This window comes from Myxine glutinosa, chromosome 4, assembly GCF_964187855.1.
Source record: "Myxine glutinosa chromosome 4, kmMyxGlut1.1, whole genome shotgun sequence".
Lineage (NCBI taxonomy): Eukaryota > Metazoa > Chordata > Myxini > Myxiniformes > Myxinidae > Myxine > Myxine glutinosa.
The window spans coordinates 41,308,919-41,333,107 of record NC_136264.1 but is presented as its reverse complement, the minus strand read 5'-3'; the positions used below and the strand labels follow the sequence as shown (position 1 = coordinate 41,333,107).

The 24,189-nt window shown below is 45.7% G+C and overlaps 1 protein-coding gene across 7 annotated transcripts in view; it reads left to right on the top strand.

Annotated features, from left to right (window-relative positions):
• LOC137424604 (calmodulin-binding transcription activator 2) overlaps window positions 1-24,189 on the top strand; it is an 884,665-nt gene that overhangs the window by 585,184 nt on the left and 275,292 nt on the right. For all 7 annotated transcript variants that reach the window (XM_078775656.1, XM_078775657.1, XM_078775655.1 and 4 more), the window contains one exon: window positions 15,055-15,126. In XM_078775656.1, the coding sequence (XP_078631782.1) occupies window positions 15,055-15,126 (72 nt within the window). The remainder of the gene's footprint in view (window positions 1-15,054; window positions 15,127-24,189) is intronic.

Here is a 24,189-nt window from a genome sequence, read left to right as displayed (position 1 = left end):
CTTCGTGCTGAGTCGTAGCCCCTGGGAAGCCATGAAGATCCATCTCGTAGACCTCCAGATCCGCCATCCATGCCTGAGCACTAGTCGCTGGTCGATAAAACTATCCGTAGACCCTGTATCCACCAAGGCCCGAACACAATGGCCTTCGACCATGAGGGGAATAAGGGCTTGAGCCAGGCCGGACGAGCCTGCTGGGAGTGGGACTGAACCCCCCGAATGGGTCGGACAAGCCTCGCAGGTGGATCCTATGCCAGCAGCAGTTTTGCGGTCGTGGCCAGAGTATTCGTTGTCCATGGGGAATCCATTAATGCCATCAGAGGGCTTTCCCATGCATTCCGGTGTTTCGCGATTCAAAATCTGACAATTTTGATGCGAAAAGGCCTCCGTAGTATTTGAAAACGCCTTTTGACACTTTTGGCAGGAAAAGGCCTCCGTAGTATTCGAAATCGCCTTTTCCGGGGTGAGGGCCACCGTTAGCTCATGGACGACATGAGGAGAACGTTCCGCTGGGGCTTGGCGTGGCTTCAAAGCCCCTTGCGTGGCCCGGAGTTTGGTCAAGGACACGTACTTCGTGCCCGATTGAGGATGAGACTGTGGTGGCTGTCCGGTGACGCCCGCCAAGGACGTCTGAGCGCCCAGGGGCCCGCAGAGAGGGGCCCTGCCCTTCGAAGCCGGGTAAGGCGCCGGGTTTCGGGCTCGGCTCGCAGGCTCTGCAATGAGCCCATTCAAGGTCGCGCGCGGCCGCGAGCCGCGTGCCGTTTTCCTGCACACTTTCGCGTAATGTCCCTTTTGCGAGCACAAATGGCATATTGCGTCTCGTGCCGGACACACGGGCCGGGCATGACGTGGCCCCCCACAGAAAAAGCAGGCGGCCCCGCGTAAGGCCTTGGGTCTGGCCGTAGCGGCAACCGTCAGGACTGGGTCTTCCTCCGGAGCATCCCGGAGTTCTGCGAGCAGGTCCGCGTCCTCGGCGGTAGCACTCTCCGGCCGGGCGTGTAGCGTAGTTCCCGCCAAGAGGCGCGTGCGATCATAGGTGTTCGATTGCATCCGCGCTTCGGTGTATACTTTCCCTTGCTCGAGTGCCGTAGCGAAGGTCAGGTCGGTCTTCTCTAGGAGCTTGAGCCTTAGTTCCTGGGAGGAGACCCCTGCAATAAAGGCGTCTAAAAGAAAATCATCCTGAGACTGCGTGGGAGTCCGTGGCTCCCTGATTCTGTCCAGCAAGAGCTGCCGGAGCTCCTGGGCGTAGTGGTCCATCGCCTCGTTGGGTTGCTGACGTCGCGTTAGCAGCAAATATCGTGCATACACCGGGCTTTTTTCCTTTATGTACAGCTGTTTGAGCTCCGCGATCGAGAGGTCGTACGTCGCGAATTGAGCGATGGATTTGTACACCTTGTAGTCGATTTTTGAATGAAGCATTGCTAGCTTCGCGGCAGCCGTCGGCGCGGTCTCAGGCTCCTCGAAATGATTCTCCAATGTTCTGAGCCAGTGTTTCAGTTGCAAGCCACCATCCGGGGCTTGCGGGTCGGCGCAGAATATGGCAACCGCCAGCGTCTTGTTGCCAGCCATGTCGGTAGTTCTAAATGGAATTAAGTGTTGTGGAAAACCAATCAGGTCCACACAACTTTAGTCCAACTTGTGGTTTAATTCCATTTAGATCATGACATCATCCTGTAATGCAGGAAATGCAATAAGTATACGATGTGGCATCACATGGGACCATTCATAACATTCAATGCAAGCAAGCTGAATATTCTATGCTGATTGCTGGCGTACCGTTAGCGAGTCTACCAGATGTAACGTGTCACAGGAGAAGTCTCGGAGCACCGTCCGCAGCAGCCGGTCTTATAGTCGCGCCCCTAGCGGTGTCAACGAGCAGCGAGCATCACCCCGGGTTCAGTACGAATACGATTTCACTACAGTAGTTACCTTGGATTAGCATCCGACGTGTTTGTTGGTGGCTTTATGAATGTATGTGCCTCTGTAATTATTTCCAACCAGCAACGGTACACGCCCTATGGGCGGGGTTTCAATTGGTACGCCCAAATGAAAAGGCAAAATATTAGAAATTGAAGGGTGTTTTTATTTTAAACGATTTATATAAACATTCGTTAAATCATATCACACACAAATCATCAAAATCTAAACAGTATTTGTAGAATTTCAATAAAAGCCACATCACTGTTCATATCGGTAAATATTATTCCATCGTGTTTGGAAAAACTGAAAAATTGGAAAAATTGGAAAAATTGGAAAAACAACATGGCCTATTTTACTCCCAGGGATCCCAGGATTACCCACCCAAAATATCGTTGCGATCGGTTCAGCCGTTTTTGCGGTACCTGGGAACAGACGGACAGACATTTGGTGAATTATAGTAAGAAGATATCGAGTACATTGTAATGTAAAGTCTTCATTCTCGCCTAGTAGTTTGCGGTGCTGCCCGGGCAGAGATTGCTCCGATTGAGGTGATAATTCAAGACCAGCTCCCACAAGTAATCTGCATCGTCCTCGCACAAACGGAGGGCATCGCCATCGTCAAAAAGCGCCACTAATTTCCTTGGATCCGATGTCCGTCGAGGTTCTCCTCACAGCGCGATGTCGGTCGAGGTTCTCCTCACAGCGCGACGATGTTACTGCTGATTAGCGGAGCCAGTGGTTGTCGCACGGCTCCCACGACTGAAATATAATGGTTCTTCATCTCCGAATCTTTTCTACTCCGTTCTGCAGTTCAGAACCAACTGTACGACGCACAATTCGATGGCCGACATTGGCCAACTGACGGCGGCCATCTTTGTTTCAAATGAATTTGTTCAAAACGGTTTTTCTTACCTCTTTCGTTTATTTGTTGCTTCTTCCTTGGCAGTGACCTTGCCTTCTTTTTCGGTCCTTAATTCTAAACGCATAAACCACTCGAATGGAGATTTCATGCGAGCAATCGTTCCCTTCACGGTGCGCGAAGACGTGCCAGTGTTTGCTACTCCGAAGACGCAGATTTTATTTGAATGCAGTAGTTTGTGACCTCGACCCAACAAACATATCAGGAGCAGTATTTGCACACTCGGTAATTGTATTCCGCAAAACTCTTCTTTGATGACGCTTCATATTTACTTTTAAATCATTGTTATGTTCCAACGGAGCCATTGTCCGTGTGACCTAAAAGTTAGTAAAATCATCCTGCTGTGCTCTGAGCCATTCCGCTCTCTAGTGCACACAAATTGCTGCTATTGATCTCATTGCAATGCCATCATAAAAGACTATAAATGCTTTCTCAAAATCATATATCACATTCCCAGCATGAAACAGAGTTGTTGGCCAAGCGGTTAGCGTGTGGCTTGGGATCCTGGGTTCGAATCCCGGTCGATCGCTGAATTAACACCAGGGGGTTGACTTAGTCTGTCATCCTTCCGAGGTCGGCAAATTGAGTACCAGTTCACTGGTAATTCCCTGTCTGTCGCAAGAGGCGACTAACAGGGTTGGTGGCAGGAAGGGCATCCGGCCATAAAACATTGCTTCAAAAAGGGGACCATGGTGCCCGAAAAAGGCCAACCCTTGTTCTGCGGGGAAAAATGGCCTCTAAAGGTGGATTCCAGCATGAAACAGGAAACATGTTATTGTCTAAGGCACAAAGTTGGTGCTACAAAGCCCCTTGTTTGCCTGCTGCCCTGTGCACAAATTTACAATAATTACATTCCTGGATAAGGATATTATTATTTTTATTTATTATTATTATTATTTATTATTATTAAATATTATTATTATTATTATTATTATTCCTGTATAATTATACTGCCTACCCTCTTATGGTTCTGCCAAAATCAAGACTCTCTGCTCACCTTTACTCTTTCATGCCTCTTTTCTCCCACCTCTGGAACAAACTCCCTCACTCTCTTCAATCCCACTCCTCCCTCCAGGTCTTTAAAACAGCTGTTCACCACCATCTCTTATCTTCCCCCATCCAAAACCTTGATCTTTTCTGTCCCGGGTTTATTCATCCCAGATCCACCTTTTTGAAATTCCGACTTCTTAGCTAGGCTGGAAGTCCTAGCAGTGTCCATGTGTTTTTTTTACCTCCACCCCCCCCCCCTTCCCATGCCTCCTCCCCCCAAGCCCTCTCCCTCCCACAGATCTTCCGATGCCCCTGTTCTCTTCTGTTGTACTTGTGTGCTTCCCTCTCTCTCCCCATCTTGTCTCCGCTCCCTTTATTATATGTTGTGTGTGTCCGTTTATGTTTTTGTCATTAATGTTCGCTCTTACACGAGCCTCGATCTTGTATACAAAAAAGGTGAACCTGTTACGTCATCTTTCCATGTAGTCAGAGGTATGCTCCAGAAACATTTTGCTGGTGACATCACATCACATCACTTGCGAACTTGCACCTTGCCAGCATGGCTCCTGTTGAAAGTCCACTCGCCAACATCAGACAGCGAGCAGCTCATAGCTGCAGACAACAATTGCCTTGACAAATCCACCGGAACAATACACACTTTTATTTTGTGCTTGATCTTGAACTTCACAGCATCAATGGCAAAATGTCATCGCACTTGGATTGAAAGCGCCATCACGGTTCGATGAATGAAAGTTCATTGAGCTCTTTTGTAATTGGTGTTTCAAGCGACCATTACTCACGACTGCCACGTGCGCCTCAACTCCTGAAATAGACTCTGTCGAGACTACTGGCCGGCAGCGTTCCGCGACTGTGCCCGATGTTCTCTCCCTGGTGTGCAAAACATGTCGCATAACTCTCTAATAATTGGCTTTGATGGAAGATGTATTTTGTGCACCTGGACCGAGTGATCATAGCAATATATACAGTCACGTGAAAAAGTAAGTACACCCCATGTAAAGTTTTGACTTTTTCAACATATTTCAACATACAGCTATTTCATCTTCATTTCAACAATATTGATAGATAAAGGTGATATAATATAACAAATATCATGAAACATTTACATTTTGTAGTCCATTGTATAATTTAAATAAACATAAATGGAAATTTCGCATGTGGAAAAAGTAAGTACACCCCTACATTTATCACTACTTCAAATACCTAAAATTAGAATCAGGTGCACCAGCTCAGGTGCAAATGATGAGAACATCGTCAGAGAGGATCTTGGAGGAACCTGTCTTATTTAAACCTCAGACATTTAGTTTGGTTTGCTCTTTGTTGTTGAAGTGTGCGGCGTCACCATGCCTAGATCAAAATAGCTCTCTGAGGCCTTCAGAAAGAAGGTTATAGATGCCTACGAGTCTGGGAAGGGATTTAAAAAGATCTCCAAACAATTTGAAATCAATTTGAAATCACTACTGAGTGATGTGATGTTTACAATGCTCCATACTTACTGATTGCACAGTCACTGTTGCACATTACTCTTTTCGTCAATGTAAACAGAACCATACTATTAGAGTAAGGTGTGGCAGGACATCCCATCCCATGCAAGGAAGAGAAAGATGCCACCCCTGTAGACCATCACCATCATCTGTCCTGTTTTCAGTATACTGAATATTTTGCATTTGAAATTTGCTCTACTGGATTAATTTTACACCATCTCTCTGGCTCCGACCTCACCCTCTCTGACCACTTAGCCATCACTATGACCATCAACATCCCCACCCCAGCACCAAGGCATTATCGCACTATCAATTTCCGTAAGCTAAACGCTCTTTCACCTACCTCATTCTCATCCACCCTCTCTGAAAAAATGTCCACTTCTCCCTTCGTTGACCTCCACACCCCTTCTGACCTCACTGACTACTACAACCACACTCTCTCCTCCTGCCTTGACCAGCTTGCGCCCGTGAAAACCAAAACAGTTTCTTTCACCCAATCTGCTCCCTGGTTTACCCCTGAACTCCGCCTGATGAAAACTCGTGCTCGCCAACTTGAAAGACTCCGCAATAAAACAGGTCTCACAATTCACTCCCAAGCCTACAAGGACCACCTACAACACTACAAAGATGCCCTCTCCCACGCCCGCTCCGCCTACTACTCTCAAATTATCCACTCTGGCTCTGGAAACCCAAAAGCACTCTTCTCTACAATAAACAAACTCCTCAGCCCCCTGGACACCACCACCCAGTCATTCACAGTAGACAACTGCATCTCCTTCCTTTCATTCTTCCAAAGCAAAATTGACAACATCTACAGCAGCTTAACCACCACCGCACCTGCTCCCCCTCAAACCACCTGTCCCCCCTTATCCTGCCAACCCCTGTCTCAGTTCTCCCCAGTCTCCCCTACTGACCTCTCTGAACTCCTCATAGGAATGAAAACTGCCACCTGCACTCTTGACCCCATCCCGTCCAGCTTTGTCAAGGCCTCCCTTCCTGCTCTCTCTCCACTTATCACTGCAACAATAAACTCCTCCCTGTCTACAGGCATCGTCCCACCGTCCCTCAAAATTGCTGCTGTTACCCCCATTCTGAAAAAACCTGAACTCAACCCTGACACCCTAAACAACTTCAGACCCATCTCCAACCTACCCTTTCTGTCAAAAGTTTTGGAACGCGCTGTAGCCACTCAACTTAAACATCACCTCTCTGCCAATAACCTGTATGAAACATTCCAATCCGGATTCCGCTCCAACCACAGTACTGAAACTGCTCTCCTCAAAATCACCAACGACCTTCTCCTCTCCTCTGACGCTGGCAACCTCAACATTCTCATCCTCCTCGAACTCAGTGCCGCCTTTGACACCATCAATCACACCATCCTCCTCACCCGACTTGAAACCACCTTTAACATTACCGGCACTGCCCTCTCTTGGATCAAATCATACCTCCCGACAGACGCCAGTTCATCTCCATCAATAACTGCAAATCCCCCACTGCTCCCCTCCCCCAAGGTGTCCCCCAAGGTTCAGTTCTTGGCCCCCTCCTCTTCATCCTGTACCTGTCCCCCCTTGGTCACTTAATCTGCCGTCATGGTCTCCAATTCCACTGCTTCGCCAATGACATCCAGCTTTTCATCTCCACCAAGTCCATCTCCACCGCCACCCACTCTATCCTGACAAACTGCATCACTGAAATAAAATCCTTGCTTCAAATCAACTTCCTCAAACTTAACTATGATAAATCTGAAATAATCATCATTGGCCCAAAAACGCTCACCAAATCCACCCATAACTTTGCCCTCAACATCGACGGTTTCCCAGTATCCACCTCCCCTCACATCCGGAATCTTGGCATCATCTTTGACCAAACCCTCTCCTTCGACAAATACACTAAACAGATCACAAAGACAGCCTCTTTCACCTGAAAAACATCGCCCGTCTCCATCCATCCCTCTCCTCCACGGCTGCAGAAACCCTCATCCACGCCTTCATCACCTCCCGTCTGGACTACTGCAACAGCCTCCTCTTTGGTTCACCCTCAATAATCATCAATAAACTCCAATACATTCAGAACTCCGCTGCCCGTCTACTCACCCATTCCCGGACCCGTGACCACATCACCCCCGTCCTTTACAAGCTTCACTGGCTCCCCATCCCCCAGAGAATCCAGTACAAAATCCTCCTGTTGACCTACAAAGCCCTCCATAACCTGGCCCCATCCTACCTGACTGACCTCCTCTCCAGACACACTCCCACCCGCAACCTCCGCTCTGCTGGTACCAACCTCCTGACCCCCCCCATGCGGACCAAATTCAGATCCTGGGGGGACAGGGCCTTCTCCATCGCTGCTCCCACCCTCTGGAACTCACTACCTCACACCATCAGAGACTCCTCCTCACTCACCACATTCAAAACATCACTCAAGACCCACCTGTTCAACACTGCATTCAACATTTAACCCACAGCATTTAACCCCTGACTATCTCTTCTCCTTCTCCTTCCTTTTGCTTTGATTATTTACCTGTTGATTTTTGTCTTTTTGCACTTGTTTTTTTGTACTCTGTCAAAGCGTCTTTGGGCTTCTTGAAAAGCGCTATATAAAATAAATGTATTATTATTATTATTATTAATCATTCGACTGTCCGGAAGATCATCTGCAAGTGGAGAAGATTCCAAACACCTGCCAACTTGTTCAGGCCAGGCCGCCCCAGCAAGTTCAGCCCGAGAGCAGACCAAAGATGCTTAAAGAAGGCTCTAAGAAACCCAGAATGTCATCACGGGACCTACAGGTAGCTCTTGCCATTGTTGATGTCAAAGTGCACAAGTCTACCATTAGAAAGAGGCTGCACAAATTTGATCTACATGGGAGGTGTGCCAGGAGGAAACCTTTGCTGTCCAGAAAGAACATAAGGGCACGACTAAAGTTTGCCAATGAACACCTAGACAAAGACCAGCACTTCTGGAACAATGTGCTCTGGACAGATGATTCAAAGGTAGAGCTATTTGGCCACAGTACTAGAAGACATGTTTGATGAAAACCAAAGACAGCATTTGACCACAAGAACCTGATACCAATTGTAAAGCATGGTGGTGGAAATATTATGGTTTGGTGCAGCTTTGCTGCATCAGGGCCTCGGCAGCTCACCACCATAGAATCCACTACGAATTCTTCATTGTACCAGAGGGTGCTTGAGGATAATGTGAGGCTATCTGTCGGAGAGTTGAAGCTCAACCGAAGGTGGACCTTGCAACATGACAATGACCCTAAACATACCAGTAAATCCACCAAGGAATGGCTGAAAGGAAAGAAATGGAGGGTCCTGGAATGGCCAAGTCAAAGCCCGGATCTAAATTCCATCGAGATGTTGAGGGGGGATTTGAAACGAGCTGTGCATGCAAGAAACCCCTCAATCATCGCACAGCTGAAAGAATTCTGCATGGAGGAGTGGGCAAAAATTTCTCCCAGTCGATGTCAGAGACTGGTAGACAGTTATAAGAAACGCCTACTTGAGGTTGTTTCTGCCAAAGGGGGCAATACCACCTATTAGACTCTACACCCTTGGCTCTAATAGCCAAGGGTGTCTAATAATTAGAGCCAAGGGTGTACTTACTTTTTCCACATGCGAAATTTGCATTTATGTTTATTTAAATTATACAATGGACTACAAAATGTAAATGTTTCATGATATTTGTTATATTATATCACCTTTATGTATCAATATGCGTGTTGTCATATGCGTGTTGTACCGTCTACCAAACAGCGATGACTCCATCTACATCTCGCTGTCTGATAATATGGACCAACTTCTATCTACCCATCCCAACTCTCTCTTCCTCATATGTGGTGATTTCAACTGTCACCATGCCAGTTGGCTGGGGTGGGTACCTCTCTCACCAGCCATGGCTCTTCAGCAAAGGACTTCTGTGACTCACTGGGACTGACACAATCTGTCAATTTCCCAACCCGGATCTCAGTCAACAGAGAATCTTCTCTTCTGGACTTGGTTATGACTAACTTCCCTGAAAATGTCTGCTGCTCTTCTTCTGCTCCAATCGGCTCTTCTGATCATGTGCTTGTTAAAGTGGACATCTCTCTGACCATTTTCAGAGAGCCTCCTCAGCGTCGACGAGTCTGGCATTTCACTCAGGCCAACTGGCACGGTCTTCAAGCAGCCATCAATCATCTGGACTGGTCTCCCATCTCTACTGCCTCTGACATCAACTCATCCTGGGAATTCTTCCAAAGTAAATTGCTCTCTCTCATGCACAGTTTTATCCCTTCTCGTCTTCAGTTGTCATACCCTTCCTCCCGTCCATGGTACACGGAATCTTGTGGTGAGGCTATTGCCCAGAAACAACTTGCTTTCGTCTCCTGGAAAGCAAATCCAACGGAAGGAAATCTCATTTCCTTTCACAATGCCCGAAACAAGTGTGTGTCCACCCTCAGGAGAGCCAGGAAACAATATCTCTCCGTCCTCAGGACCGAACTCTCTTATCTGTCTCCGTCTTCCAAATGCTGGTGGCGTCTGGTAAAATCTGTTTCTCGTGTTTGTTCCCCCTCCATCCCCTCCCTCACCTTAAATGGCCAAACGGCTGACTCCGCACGTGAAAAAGCCGAATGCCTCAACTCTGTGTTTGCCTCTAAATCTTGTGTCCCAAACCCATCCCTCTCTGTACCCACCGTACCCAGTCGTACCCAGCTGCTCCTGGACTCTGTGTCCTTTCCTCCTGACAAGGTGGAAAAGTGTCTGTCAACCCTCGACTCTGATTCTGCAACTGGACCTGACGGCATCAGCCCACGGGTCCTAAAATCATGTTCTTCCGCTATTTCACTCCCTCTCTCTGTTCTCTTCACCCTCTCTTTTGCTCAAGGTCATCTTCCATCTGCTTGGAAATCTGCCAACATCACCGCTTTGCACAAAAAAGGTGCAAAAACAGATCCCAGCAACTACAGACCAATCAGCCTTCTCCCAATTATCAGCAAGGTCATGGAATCCATCATTGCTTCAGATAGGAAATCTTTCCTCTTCTCCAATGGCTTGATCTCTGATCATCAATTTGGTTTCAGACCTGGACATTCCACTCTGGACATGCCGCTTCTGCTTTCTCAACAATGGATGGAGGTCCTCAATGCCAAACAGGAAATTAGAGCAGTCTCCCTTGACATATCACGTGCCTTCGATACAGTCTGGCACCCCGCTCTGCTCACCAAACTCTCCTCTTTTGGTATCCATGGAAATCTCCACGCATGGCTGGCGGACTTCCTCTCTAGTCGTAGTCAACATGTGGCCCTGAATGGGTTTCTCTCATCTCCTCTTCCTGTTCAGGCTGGAGTTCCCCAAGGCAGTGTTCTGGGCCCTGTGCTTTTTCTGGTCTTCATCAATGATCTCTCTGACTCTCTTGAAAATCCTCTCTATCTCTTTGCTGACGACTCTACTCTCTGTCGCTCCATTCTTCATCCCTCAGATCGGCAGTCTGCAGCCTCCTCACTCTCTGCAGACCTTGACAAAATCACAGACTGGGCAAACAAGTGGAACATGTCTTTCAATCCTGACAAATCTCACACTCTTACGATGTCTCTCCGAAAAGACCGACTGGACAACCCTCCCATCCACTTTCTGAATAATCCTCTCCAAGAAGTTCTGTCACTCAAGCTTTTGGGTCTCACTATCTGCCATGATCTTTCCTGGAAAAACCACATTTCAAATCTGGCCTCCAAAGCCAGTCGCCGACTGGGCATCCTCCGTCGTGCGAAGTCCTTCCTTGGCACACCTGAGCTCCTCACCACATACAAGGCTTTCATCCGCAGCTCAATGGAATACTGCTCTCCCCTCTGGGCTGGTGCTCCTGCCTCACGCCTAGCTCGCCTTCGTGCTGTTGAAACCAAAGCATTCAGAATCATTGGAATCTCCCGCGATGAAGCTAACTCCAAGGGCCTCTCACTCACTCACCGCAGGCAGGTTGGTGGTCTTTCCGTCTTCTACCGACTCCTCTCTGGCCTTGCGCCCCCAGCTCTCTCTGGGCTCTGTCCCACAAATATTCCTACAGGTCGCACAAGATCTGCCTGCAACCCTCTTTTGGTTAAACTGCCAAAATCAAGACTCTCTGCTCACCTTCACTCCTTCATTCCTCTTTTCTCCCGCCTCTGGAACAAACTCCCTCACTCTCTTCAATCCCACTCCACCCTCCAAGTCTTTAAAACAGCTGTTCACCACCATCTCTTATCTTCCCACATCCAAAACCTTGATCTTTTCTACCCCCGCTAATTTCACCCCAATTCCTCTTTTTGAAATACCAACTTCTGTCCTGGAAGTCCTTGGTGTCCTTGTGCTTTATACTTCTCCCTCCCCCCCCCCCCCCTTCCCATGCCTCCTCCCCCCGGGCCCTCTCCCTTCCACACATCTCCCTGCTCTCGGATGTTGTGTTTGTGTGCTTCCCCATTTCTCCCCATCTTGTCTTCCGCTCCCTCTTTTTGTGTATTTTGTTTGTCTGGTCGATTTGTTTGTGAAGTAAATGTTAGCTCTTTCACGAGCCTCGATTCAGTATACAAAAAAATAAAAATAAAAATGGTTGAAATGAAGATCAAATAGCTGTATGTTGAAATATGTTGAAAAAGTCAAAACTTTACATGGGTGTACTTACTTTTTCACGTGACTGTACCTTGACCAGGCATACTTGTGCAAATTATCTATTAATTTTAACTCAAAATAATTACATAGCATAATGGTGTCTCTGAGCATTAGCCTTGCTTGTGTAAATGTTCCAAGCTTGCGCGGCCCACGACGCTCCCATTGAACTATTTCATCATACGCGATAGGGTTCTCGTCAAGGGTGTTTGCTTACTTGTTCAAGACAAGAATTCTTGTTCAAGACAAGAAGATTCAAAGGGAAATTGTACTTTTTACCCAAATTTAACATACTTGCAACGGTACCCGCCCTATGGGCGGAGCTTCAATGGGGAAGCCCAAATGAAAAGGCAAATATCAGAAATTGAAGGCTTTTTTATTTTAAACGATTTATATTTACATCCATTAAATCATATCGCACGCAAATCATCAAAATCTAAACAGTATTTGAAGAATTTCAATAAAAGCCACATCACTGTTCATATCGGTAAATATTATTCCATCGTGGTTGGAAAAACTGGAAAATTGGAAAAATTGGGAATTGGGAAAATTGGAAAATTGGGAAAACAACATAGCCTATTTTACTCCAGGGAGTCCCAGGATTACCCACCCAAAATTTTGTTGCGATCTGTTCACCCGTTTTTGCGGTACCTGGGAACAGACCGACAGACATTTGTGAATTATAATCAGATAAATGCTTATCAAACTCCTTTTTATGGTTAAATCGACTTGTCTCTAACTTTGTTTGATGGACTTTATAACTGGCATGTGACGAGATAGATGTCGAGATGGATGGTCAACAATATTAAGAATAGGAGACAGTGTGTGTTACTTAGGTCATTTACTTGCTGCTTTCAACCAAGTCGATGACATCTTTCTGCCGTTTCATTAGAATATCAGTGTGAGTAGATTAGAGGCTGAGGGGATGGCCTAGAGGTCTGCACGCTAAGCTGTCTAGCCTGGGTTTGAATCCCGGCCCAGCTATAAACTGTCAAACCGGTGTTTCACATGCAGGCTGATTCATCAATGTGTGTGGCGTTCCTGGGGTGGATATTAAATGCACGTCTTGTCTACCGACATGAGTCGGTGGATGTTAAAGACCCCACGGAGTCCTTCGCGAGGGTAGGCGAACTAACACGGGCACCCTGGTCAAATTCGAAATTCCTGCGCCATCTACTGTGGAAAAGGCAATGGCAACTACCCGGTATAACCCTGGCCAATAAACTGCTTGGACAGCGCTGACGCTCTGCTACAGCGTATGGTACATCAAAATTAGAGAGTAGATTGGAGGAACATTTCTGTCCATTTCAGATAAAGTGATTTCCTGGTTTTGCATAAGTATGGATTGACCGGGTTGGGTTAAACCAGGATAGTTCCTGGTTTTGCATAAGTATGGATTGACCGGGTTGGGCTAAACCAGGATAGTTCCTGGTTTTGCATAAATATGGATTGACCGGGTTTGGTTAAACCAGGATAGTTCCTGGTTTTGCATAAGTATGGATTGACCGGGTTGGGTTAAACCAGGATAGTTCCTGCTTTTGCATAAGTATGGATTGACTGGGTGGGGTTAAACCCGGATAGTTCCTGGTTTTGCATAAGTATGGATTGACTGGGTGGGGTTAAACCCGGATAGTTCCTGCTTTTGCATAAGTATGGATTGACTGGGTGGGGTTAAACCCGGATAGTTCCTGCTTTTGCATAAGTATGGATTGACCGGGTTGGGTTAAACCAGGATAGTTCCTGGTTTTGCATAAGTATGGATTGACCGGGTTGGGCTAAACCAGGATAGTTCTTGGTTTTGCATAAGTATGGATTGACCGGGTTTGGTTAAACCAGGATAGTTCCTGGTTTTGCATAAGTATGGATTGACCGGGTTGGGTTAAACCAGGATAGTTCCTGCTTTTGCATAAGTATGGATTGACTGGGTGGGGTTAAACCCGGATAGTTCCTGGTTTTGCATAAGTATGGATTGACCGGGTTGGGTTAAACCAGGATAGTTCCTGGTTTTGCATAAGTATGGATTGACCGGGTTGGGCTAAACCAGGATAGTTCTTGGTTTTGCATAAGTATGGATTGACCGGGTTGGGTTAAACCAGGATAGTTCCTGCTTTTGCATAAGTATGGATTGACCGGGTGGGGTTAAACCCGGATAGTTCCTGGTTTTGCATAAGTATGGATTGACCGGGTTGGGTTAAACCAGGATAGTTCCTGCTTTTGCATAAATATGGATTGACCGGGTTTGGTTAAACCAGGATAGTTCCTGGTTTTGCATAAGTATGGATTGACCGGGTTGGGTTAAACCAGGATAGTTCCTGCTTTTGCATAAGTATGGATTGACTGGGTGGGGTTAAACCTGGATAGTTCCTGGTTTTGCATAAGTATGGATTGACCGGGTTGGGTTAAACCAGGATAGTTCCTGGTTTTGCATAAGTATGGATTGACCGGGTTGGGCTAAACCAGGATAGTTCTTGGTTTTGCATAAGTATGGATTGACCGGGTTGGGTTAAACCAGGATAGTTCCTGCTTTTGCATAAGTATGGATTGACCGGGTGGGGTTAAACCCGGATAGTTCCTGGTTTTGCATAAGTATGGATTGACCGGGTTGGGTTAAACCAGGATAGTTGGTCTCATTTATTTGACTCAACCTGTCATCCTTCTGAGGGTTGAGGTTGGCGGCAGGAAGGGCATCTGGCCATAAAATATGGCTTCAAAAAGGGGACCACAGTGCCCGAAAAAGGCCAAACACTGCTCTGCGGGGGAAAATGGCCTCTAAAGGTGGTTCTTAGTTGGTCTCATTTATCTAGGTTACTCTGCTGCCACTATAACACGAAACCATATTCCCGGAAACAAGTTAATCGCCCAATAAGAAGAAAAAGTGTTGAGCCCCCTGTGCATTCTATAAATTGTTGTGAGTGCGCCAACATAATCTGCATTGATGTTGATGAACATGACGGTCAATGCAATATGATTGAGACGGTCAAGGAACCCATCAAAATGCGGGCCTGCATCGTAGACTCACATTATTGTGCTTTGCCGTTGCCAATCCAATTCCTCGTGTGTCACGTGCATGTGCGATGTGTGCCTTCCTCGTGTTGCAGTGTCTCTACGGCTGCTACGTGCATTCCTCCATCATCCCTACGTTCCACAGGCGGTGCTATTGGCTGCTACAGGTGAGTGTCTTGCAACCAACCTTCGCATTCCCTCGATGGATTCCCATCAGGAAACCTCAATTGCTTATTGAGAAAATGTCATGTTTCCTTTGCCATTTATCTTTGAATATTTCCTTGTAAAAATCCTTGAAAGAATGTTGACATTGTCTTTTGCAAAGTGCCTCCCGTCCCTCTTCCTTTATTGAGGAAATGCTATGCAGGATTAACCTTCAGTTTTTATAAATGATGTTTCCACCACACTTTGCACCAAGTTTTTGTTTTTGGAGAAAATTTTGGAGAAAAACTTTTGGAGAAAGTCACCAAATTTGGAGAATATCTTATTTTCATGCCAATTAAACTGTTGTTGGTTCACTGAACCAATCAAATGGTTTGTTAATGTTCTTCTTGGAAGTAAATGCACCATCCATATCAAGTCTTGCTTTCATGGATCCCGAGTCCCACTTTATGGAGTTAGCTTAAGGGTTAGGAGCAGCTGGGTTTGTCCTTTTTAGCATTTACTATGGTATGGTTTCAGGGCCCATTGACCAGTTGACCCTGACCATGTCTGCTCTATTATGTGTGTGTGTGTGTGTGTGTGTGCATACTTACATACACACAAGCACACACATGTACAAATATGTGCTAGCTATCAGGATAGTTTACAGGTATGTGCACTCACCTTTGAGCTGTCTAGCCTCGGTTTGAATCTCAACCCAGTTATAAACTGTTTCGCATGCAAGTTAATGCGTCATTGTATGTGCCATCCATCGGAACGACGGGATTCCGAGGATCCAACTGCCAGCACTGGGTGTTGGTTGATGTTAACTATCCATCAGTGCCTTTTGCGAAGTGTAGGCGAGTTATCACCGGCATCCTGAACAAATTACAAATTCCTGTCCTGACTTTACTTCCCTGACTTGACTGCTTTGAAGGTAACAGCAACAACATTCCAATATAACCCATATGAATGGACTGCTTCGACAGCACTGATGCTCTGATGATGATGATTATGATGGCATACATATATATACAGTGCATTCAGAAAGTATTCAGACCCCTCCACTTTTTTCACATTTTGTTATGTTGCAGCCTTATGCTGAAATCGTTTAAATTCATTTTTTCCCTCATCAATCTACACTCAATACCCCATAATGACAAAGAGAAAACAGCATTTTAGAAAGTTTTGCAAGTTTATTAAAAAGAAAAAATTGAAATATCACATTTACATAAGTATTCATACCCTTTGCTATGACACTTGAAATTTAGCTCAGGTGCCTCCTATTTCTCTTGATCATCTTCGAGATGTTTCTACACCTTGATTGGAGTCCACCTGTGGTAAATTCAATTGATTGGACATGATTTGGAAAGGCACACACCTGTCTATATAAGGTCTCACACCTGACAATGCATATCAGAGCAAAAACCAAGCCATGAGGTCGAAGGAACGGCCTGCAGAGCTCAGAGACAGGATTGTGTCGAGGCACAGATCTGGGGAAGCCTACAAAAAAATCTCTGCTGCATTGAAGGTTCCCAAGAGCACAGTGGCCTCCATAATTCTTAAATCCTCAACGCCAAACAGGAAATTAGAGCTGTCTCCCTTGACATTTCACGTGCCTTCGATACGGTCTGGCACCCTGCTCTGCTCACCAAACTCTCCTCCTTTGGTATCCATGGAAATCTCCACGCATGGCTGGCGGACTTCCTCTCTGGTCGTAGTCAACGTGTGGCCCTGAATGGGTTTCTCTCATCTCCTCTTCCTGTTCAGGCTGGAGTTCCCCAAGGTAGTGTTCTGGGCCCTGTGCTTTTTCTGGTCTTCATCAATGATCTCTCTGACTCTCTTGAAAATCCTCTCTATCTCTTTGCTGACGACTCTACTCTCTGTCGCTCCATTCCTCATCCCTCAGATCGGCAGTCTGCAGCCTCCTCACTCTCTGCAGACCTGGACAAAATCACAGACTGGTCAAACAAGTGGAACATGTCTTTCAATCCTGACAAATCTCACACTCTTACAATGTCTCTCCGAAAGGACCGACTGGACAACCCTCCCATCTACTTTCTCAACAATCCTCTCCAAGAAGTTCTGTCGCTCAAGCTTTTGGGTCTCACTATCTGCCATGATCTTTCTTGGGAAAACCACATTTCCAAGCTGGCCTCCAAAGCCAGTCGCCGACTGGGCATCCTCCGTCATGCGAAGTCCTTCCTTGGCACACCTGAGCTCCTCACCACATACAAGGCTTTCATCCGCAGCTCAATGGAATACTGTTCCCCCCTCTGGGCTGGTGCTCCTGCCTCACACCTTGCTCGGCTTCACGCTGTTGAGGCCAAAGCTTTCAGAATCATTGGAATCTCCTGCGATGTAGTCAACACCGAGGGCCTTTCACTCACTCACCGCAGGCAGGTTGGTGGTCTTTCCGTCTTCTACCGACTCCTCTCCGGCCTTGCTCCCCCAGCTCTCTCTGTGCTCTGTCCCCCCAATATTCCTTCAGGTCGCACAAGATCTGCCTGCAACCCTCTTATGGTTAAACTGCCAAAGTCTAGGCTCTTTGCTCACCTTCACTCTTTCATTCCCCTTTTCTCCCGCCTCTGGAACAAACTCCCCCACTCCCTTCAATCCCACTCCTCCCTCCAGGTCTTTAAAACAGCTGTTCACCACCATCTCTTATCTTCCCCCATCGAAAACCTTGATCTTTTCTACCCCCGGTAATTCACCCCAGAGTCCTTGCAGTGTTCATATGTTTTATTCCTCTCCCACCTCCCCCCAAGTCCTCCCGATGTCCCTGCTCTCAAATGTTGTGTTTGTGTCCTTCCCCCTCTTCCCCCTCTCTTTTGTGTCCTTCCCCCTCTCTCCCCAGCTTGTCTGCCGCTCCCCTTGTTTTTTGTGTTTTGTGTGTCGGTTTGTCTTTTTGTGTGATTAATGTTAGCTCTTTCACGAGCCTCGATCTTGTATACAAAAAAAAAAAAAAAAAAAATGGAAGAAGTTTGGAACAACCAGGACTCTTCCTAGAGCTGGCCGCCCGGCCAAACTGAGCAATCGGGGGAGAAGGGCCTTGGTAATGGAGGTGATCAAGAACCCGATGGTCACTCTGGCTGAGCTCCAGAGATCCTGTGTGGAGATGGGAGAAACTTCCAGAAGGACAACCATCACTGCAACACTCCACCAATCTGGGCTTTATGGCAGAGTGGCCAGACGGAAGTCTCTCCTCAGTGAAAGACACATGAAATCCTGCTTGGAGTTTGCAAAAAAGCACCTAAAGGACTCTCGGACTGTGAGAAACAAGATTATGTGGTCTGATGAAACCAAGATTGAACTGTTTGGCTTCCATGACACATGAAAGCATAATTCATCAAGTTTTGTTGATGTTAATGTTGTTATTTCTTTTGTTAAATCCACAATTTCCTGGGTTTTTTGACGGGTTTATATTTTCTGATGATTCAACTTCTCCCTGCCACGATGCTTCTAATGTGCGACGGTTCCTGAATGATGTCTTCCCAGACATGTGGACCGGTAGACGTGGACCAATTACTTGGTGACCTCATTCACCCGAACTGTCCCCATTGGGCCACATTTTATCTGGCTTTGTAAAATTGTTTGTCACTCATCAAAACCACATTTTTAGGGCTGTGGTCACAAATACAATTCATGAAATTGCTCAGCACCAACTGGAGAATGTTTTCAACAAGTTGGAAAGTCGGATTGAACGATGTATTACGAAAGATGGCGGTTATGTTGAAGTTTGGAAATACTAACTGTATCAAGTAAAAACTTTATCAATTACGCTTTCACATGCCATTTACAGTTTGTTTCTATCATCTGTACATCAAAAGTTATAAACTTTTAAAGTTTCACAGGGGCTTTATGGACACCTTGTATAGTGTGATAATTAATTGCTATTTTAAGGTCAAGTTGTTCTTTAGTAATTTATTTTACACAATATTTGAAGGTCATGGAAGAGCAGTATAGGAGATGGCAAAGGGTCAACAGAAAGAAAGTGGTGCAAAGGGTCAACTAGATGGTACTCATAGAATACTTATCCTGTGCAGTAAAGTTTGGTGCGAGCCAACACTTATGTTTTTGAAGGGTTTTTTTCTTTGATCCAATATGGCTGCCAGACCACGTGAGCGATTACATCATAAATTTATATCTTCATATATTTTTTTTGCATAGGTCACGCTCAATAAATTTCAAACTGATCAGACTAAGCGTTGTCCTTGTGGAATTATGACGTCATAATTACGGCACCAATGACGTCATCATTAACACCTATTCCCCATGTGGAGTTCTTTACAACGAGCCATGTTTCAAATGTTTCCCATGGAGTGGTTTCGGAGACAGAGGTGCAACGATTTTCGGTTTTTCCGAGATGGCGTCTGTACCACGTCACCTATGAAGTCATAATTATCATTAAAATATTCTACAGGAGGAAGCCCACCTATGGTGAAAATTTCGTTTCAATTGGTCCAAGAATTGCAGAGAAAAAAAATTCATACTGATCAAATCAGGCGTTGTACTTGTCGAATTATGACGTCATAATTAAAGTAGCGATGACAATTATCATTAACATGTCTTATTCCCCATGGGGAGTACTTAACAATGAGCCTTGTTTCAACTTTTTCCATTGAGCGGTTTGGGAGATATAGAGGTGTAACGTGTCGATGGTGCTTGTACCACGTGACCTATGACGTCATAATTATGAATAAAAAAATTATATAGGCGGAGGCACTCCTATGGTAAAATTTCGTGTCAATCGGACCAACGGATGCCCAGAAAATGGATTTTGAAAATGCAGACACGCCACACGTACGCAGGTACGCCACACGTACGCGACCGAAGGCCTAACCCTGCTTTTCACTTTGCGAGCGCAGGGAAACAAGTGAATGAGGACACAGATACACCACAGCACAATGACTTTCTGATCTTTGGAGGAATTATTTCTGATCACCACCAACCCATAGCAGATTCGACATTGCAAAGCACAAGGACAGGTAGTTGCAGGTGAAACGTGCAGCCATGGATTCAGAAAGAGAGGGAGAAAGCATGAGCCAATATACTCAGCAAGAGGGTTCTGCATTCAAGAAAAATTGTGTGTTAAGTGTGTTAAACTTGGACTTCATGTGAATAACAATGGATTGGTGTCTGGTAGAATGTGTGTGACCTGGAAGGGAAAGGGTTGGTGCGAAAAGGGAAGAGCGTGGGAGGAGTTGGATCAGAATAATGCTGGGAAAAGCCTGAATGCCCACCAACCCTGACTGTTGTCAGCAATAACAGACCATGTGTCTCAACCTCTTGTCACAATATGCCAAGGAGATGCAAGGCCTTAATATATTCCATTACCTGAAAGGGAGCATGATGGGAAGCAGCAGCAACAACCCACAGCTGGAAGCCATATTCCTTGGTGCTTTAATGAATAAGCTTGTCACCGTTATAAGCTGCGGAAGTACATGGTCCAAAGAGGAGCTAGAATATAGAACGGATCTGGACATAACAGAGCAAAAGGAACAGTGGAAGGATAAGGGGAGGGGGACACACTAAGAGCAAGGTTGAAAGACAAAATTGAGGGAGACGTGGAAAAATAAAGGATGTGGGGAAGATGATGATGAGTGGAGGCCACTGGGGGAACAAGATGGATGCAGCCGCAAACTCACAATTACAGCAGTGTAAGGAAGCAAGACTGGAAAACCAGAAAGAGTTGGGCTTGGGGGAGGGGGGGGTTCTCATGGGGGTAGAAAAGATCATGGTTGTGGATGGGGGAAGATCTGTCATGGTGGAGAACAGCTGTCTTGAAGCCCTGGAGGGAAGAATGAGATCGAAGAGACTGAAAGAAGATGGTTCCACAGGTGGGAGGAGAAAAGTGGACCGAATGAGTGAAGAGGTGAGCAGTGATTCCGGATTTTGGGAGTTTCACAAGAAGATGGTTACTGGAACATCACGTGTGATCTGTAGAAACCCTGGGGAGGAGGGAGGTGTCAGAGGGACCAGAGTCCGGATCGGACAGAGAGTGCGAGACCAGTATCCACAATTCTGGTCTTGCATTTATTAAATCATCTTTCCGCATTAAAACACAAGTTCCCAGTATTATATTGAAGTATAAAACTTCTTTGCCTGAGCAGTTGTCATGTATGACGTGTTGGTCATGCAACCATCAAGGCTCCCTTTATGTGCGGGTCTTCCAAGATATTTCTCAAAGCACGATCCTTCACATCCTCGGTGACACGCCAATCGCAATATGGACACACGTGACTCGGATTAGACGTTACAAAGTTCTTAGAAAAGGTCACAAGTAGCTCAAAGGACCCACGATTGCGATTTCCCAGATGTGCGGCCTTCGGTTAAAAATCTCTCGTCTCCGTGAAATTGTCAGTATGTTCAGCTCCCCAGCTTGAATGAATAAAGTGTGATGATATAACGAGTTCAAGTGAACGAGTTTTGAGTACATTTATCATGAGTGTGTAGATGGAGACACCGATTTGCTACACCGCTGGGTTTTTTTCATTTCCATGTAATCTTTTTGTGCATTATCGTGATTAATTTTTCATGCCGATGTTCCGATGCATCAACGTATTCATTGCCAAAGATATTCATCTGAACTTCGTTTGCGTTCCAATGATATTTGACATATTGTGCGTGTGCTCTGTGATCGCAACGCAAGCGTTTCTCGCCGTCACAACATAGCACATGATGTAAGTATTTTTTTTCTTTTTTCCTTTTTTCTTTTCTTTTTCAGTATACAAGATCGAGGCTCGTGTAAGAGCTAACATTAATCACAAAAAGGCAAACTGACACATAAAGCATAAGATAAAGGGAGCGGGAGACAAGATGGGGAGAGAGAGGGAAGCACACAAGTACAACATTTGAGAGCAGGGACATCGGGAGATCTGTGGGAGGGAGAGGGCTTGGGGGGAGGGGCACGGGAAGGGGGGTGGGGGTGGGAGAGGTATAAAACACATGGACACTGCTTGGACTTCCAGGAAAGAAGTCTGAATTTCAAAAAAGTGGATCTGGGGTGAATTAATGGGGGTAGAAAAGATCAAGCTTTTCTCGCCTTCACAACGTAGCACATGATGTAATATATATATATATTTTTTGTATACAAGATCGAGGCTCGTGTAAGAGCTAACAATCACAAAAAGGCAAACTGACACATAAAGCATAAGATAAAGGGAGCGGGAGACAAGATGGGGAGAGAGAGGGAAGCACACAAGTACATTTGAGAGCAGGGACATCGGGAGATCTGTGGGAGGGAGAGGGCTTGGGGGGAGGAGGCGTGGGAAGGGGGGGGGGGCAGTGGTGGTGGGAGAGGTTAAAAAAAAACACATGGACATTGCTAGGACTTCCAGGAAAGAAGTTGGAATTTCAAAAAAGTGGATCTGGGGTGAATTAACGGGGGAAGAAAAGATCAAAGTTTTGGATGGGGGAAGATAAGAGATGGTGGCGAACAGCTGTTTTAAAGACCTGGAGGGAGGAGTGGGATTGAAGAGAGTGAGGGAGTTTGTTCCAGAGGTGGGAGAAAAGAGGATGAAGAGAGGTTTTGCCGTGAAGTGCAGAGCCATTTGTGCTTTCAATCAAACGGAACACTGACCGTACTTATTGAATACAAAAATCAACTTTAAATTTGAAATGTTTTGTGCAAGATTCAACTTTGGGGAATCTGCCGTGAGAAGCACGTAAAGTTTAATGTTCGCCAATGCGGCGTTGGCAGATTTAGGCTCGCCGTGAAGGCCTTTCAAGATTCCAAATTGATTCAAGTCCGAGACCTATCATCAGCAGAATAGGCATTTCATTGATCTAACTGAGTTATTTGCAATGGCTTATTGAGTTGAACTTCGTTACTCCGGTCTAGTGTTTTAGTGTGAAAAGGAGGAACCGAATCTGAGCCGCCGACACATGACGTCACATCACTTGGGCATATAATCCTTGTCCGTTTTGAGAAGATTCATCTCTGGCATTTTTGATCATCTGATCTTCACCTTTTTTGGTCTATTTTATTCACCACCTAAGTCTGCAGTAACATTACACCTTTGCACCAAATCGAAATACAACTTATAATGTCATCTTGTGAGCCTTTGTCGTCGGGATATTGTATTGTGAGGCCTTGCCATTTCATTCATTTATTACTTGCAAAATCCAAGATTTTTCAAGAATATTGGTTGGTCTTGTGCATTATTCTCTGTGTCTGTCTGTCTGTCTGTCTGTCGATCGCCTACAGGTCACAATTCTAAACCGATCTTCACGAAACTTCACTGGATGGTAGAGTTATTCATAAGGAAAAAACCACCTTTAGAGGCCATTTTTCCCCGCAAGCGGGGGTTGGCCTTTTTCGGGAACTGTGGTTGTTGTTGTTTTTCGGTCCCCTTTTTGAAGCAATGTTTTACGGCCGGATGCCCTTCCTGACGCCAACCCTTTTTGCCGCCTTTTACGACAAGCAGGGAATTACCAGTGAACTGGTACTCAATTTGCCGACCTCGGAAGGATGACAGGCTGAGTCAACCCCCCTGGCGTTAATTCAGCGATTGACCGGGATTCGAACCCAGGATCCTAGGATCCTAAGCCGGCACCCTAGCCGCTAGCCCAACACCAGGGACTACCACTTATTTCATAAGTTATTATTAAGGAATAAGTTATTCATAAGGAAGAAGCCGATTAATTTTTTTTGAGGTCAATGGTCATCTTGAAGGCCAATTTCCAAAATTTGTCATTTTTCATCCGATTGGCATGACAATTGAGTCACTACATTGGGAAACTAACTATTTTTTAGGTCAAAATGTCAAAGGTCAACTCAAGGTCAAATTTCCAATATCATCAATTTTCATCCAATTGGCTTGAAAATTAAACATCAATTCCATAGTTCCCCACTGACTTGGGAAACCAACTATTTTAAGGTCAAAAGGTCAAGGTCAACTCGAGGTCAAACTTCCCAAATCATCAATTTCCATCTGCAAAATCATCAATTTTCATCCAATTGACATGAAAAATTAAACAGCAATTGCATTGTACATCATGGAATTGGAAAAGCAACTATTTTGGGGGTCAAAAGGTTAAAGGTGAACTGAAGGTGAAACTTCTAAAATCATCAATTTTCATCTGAA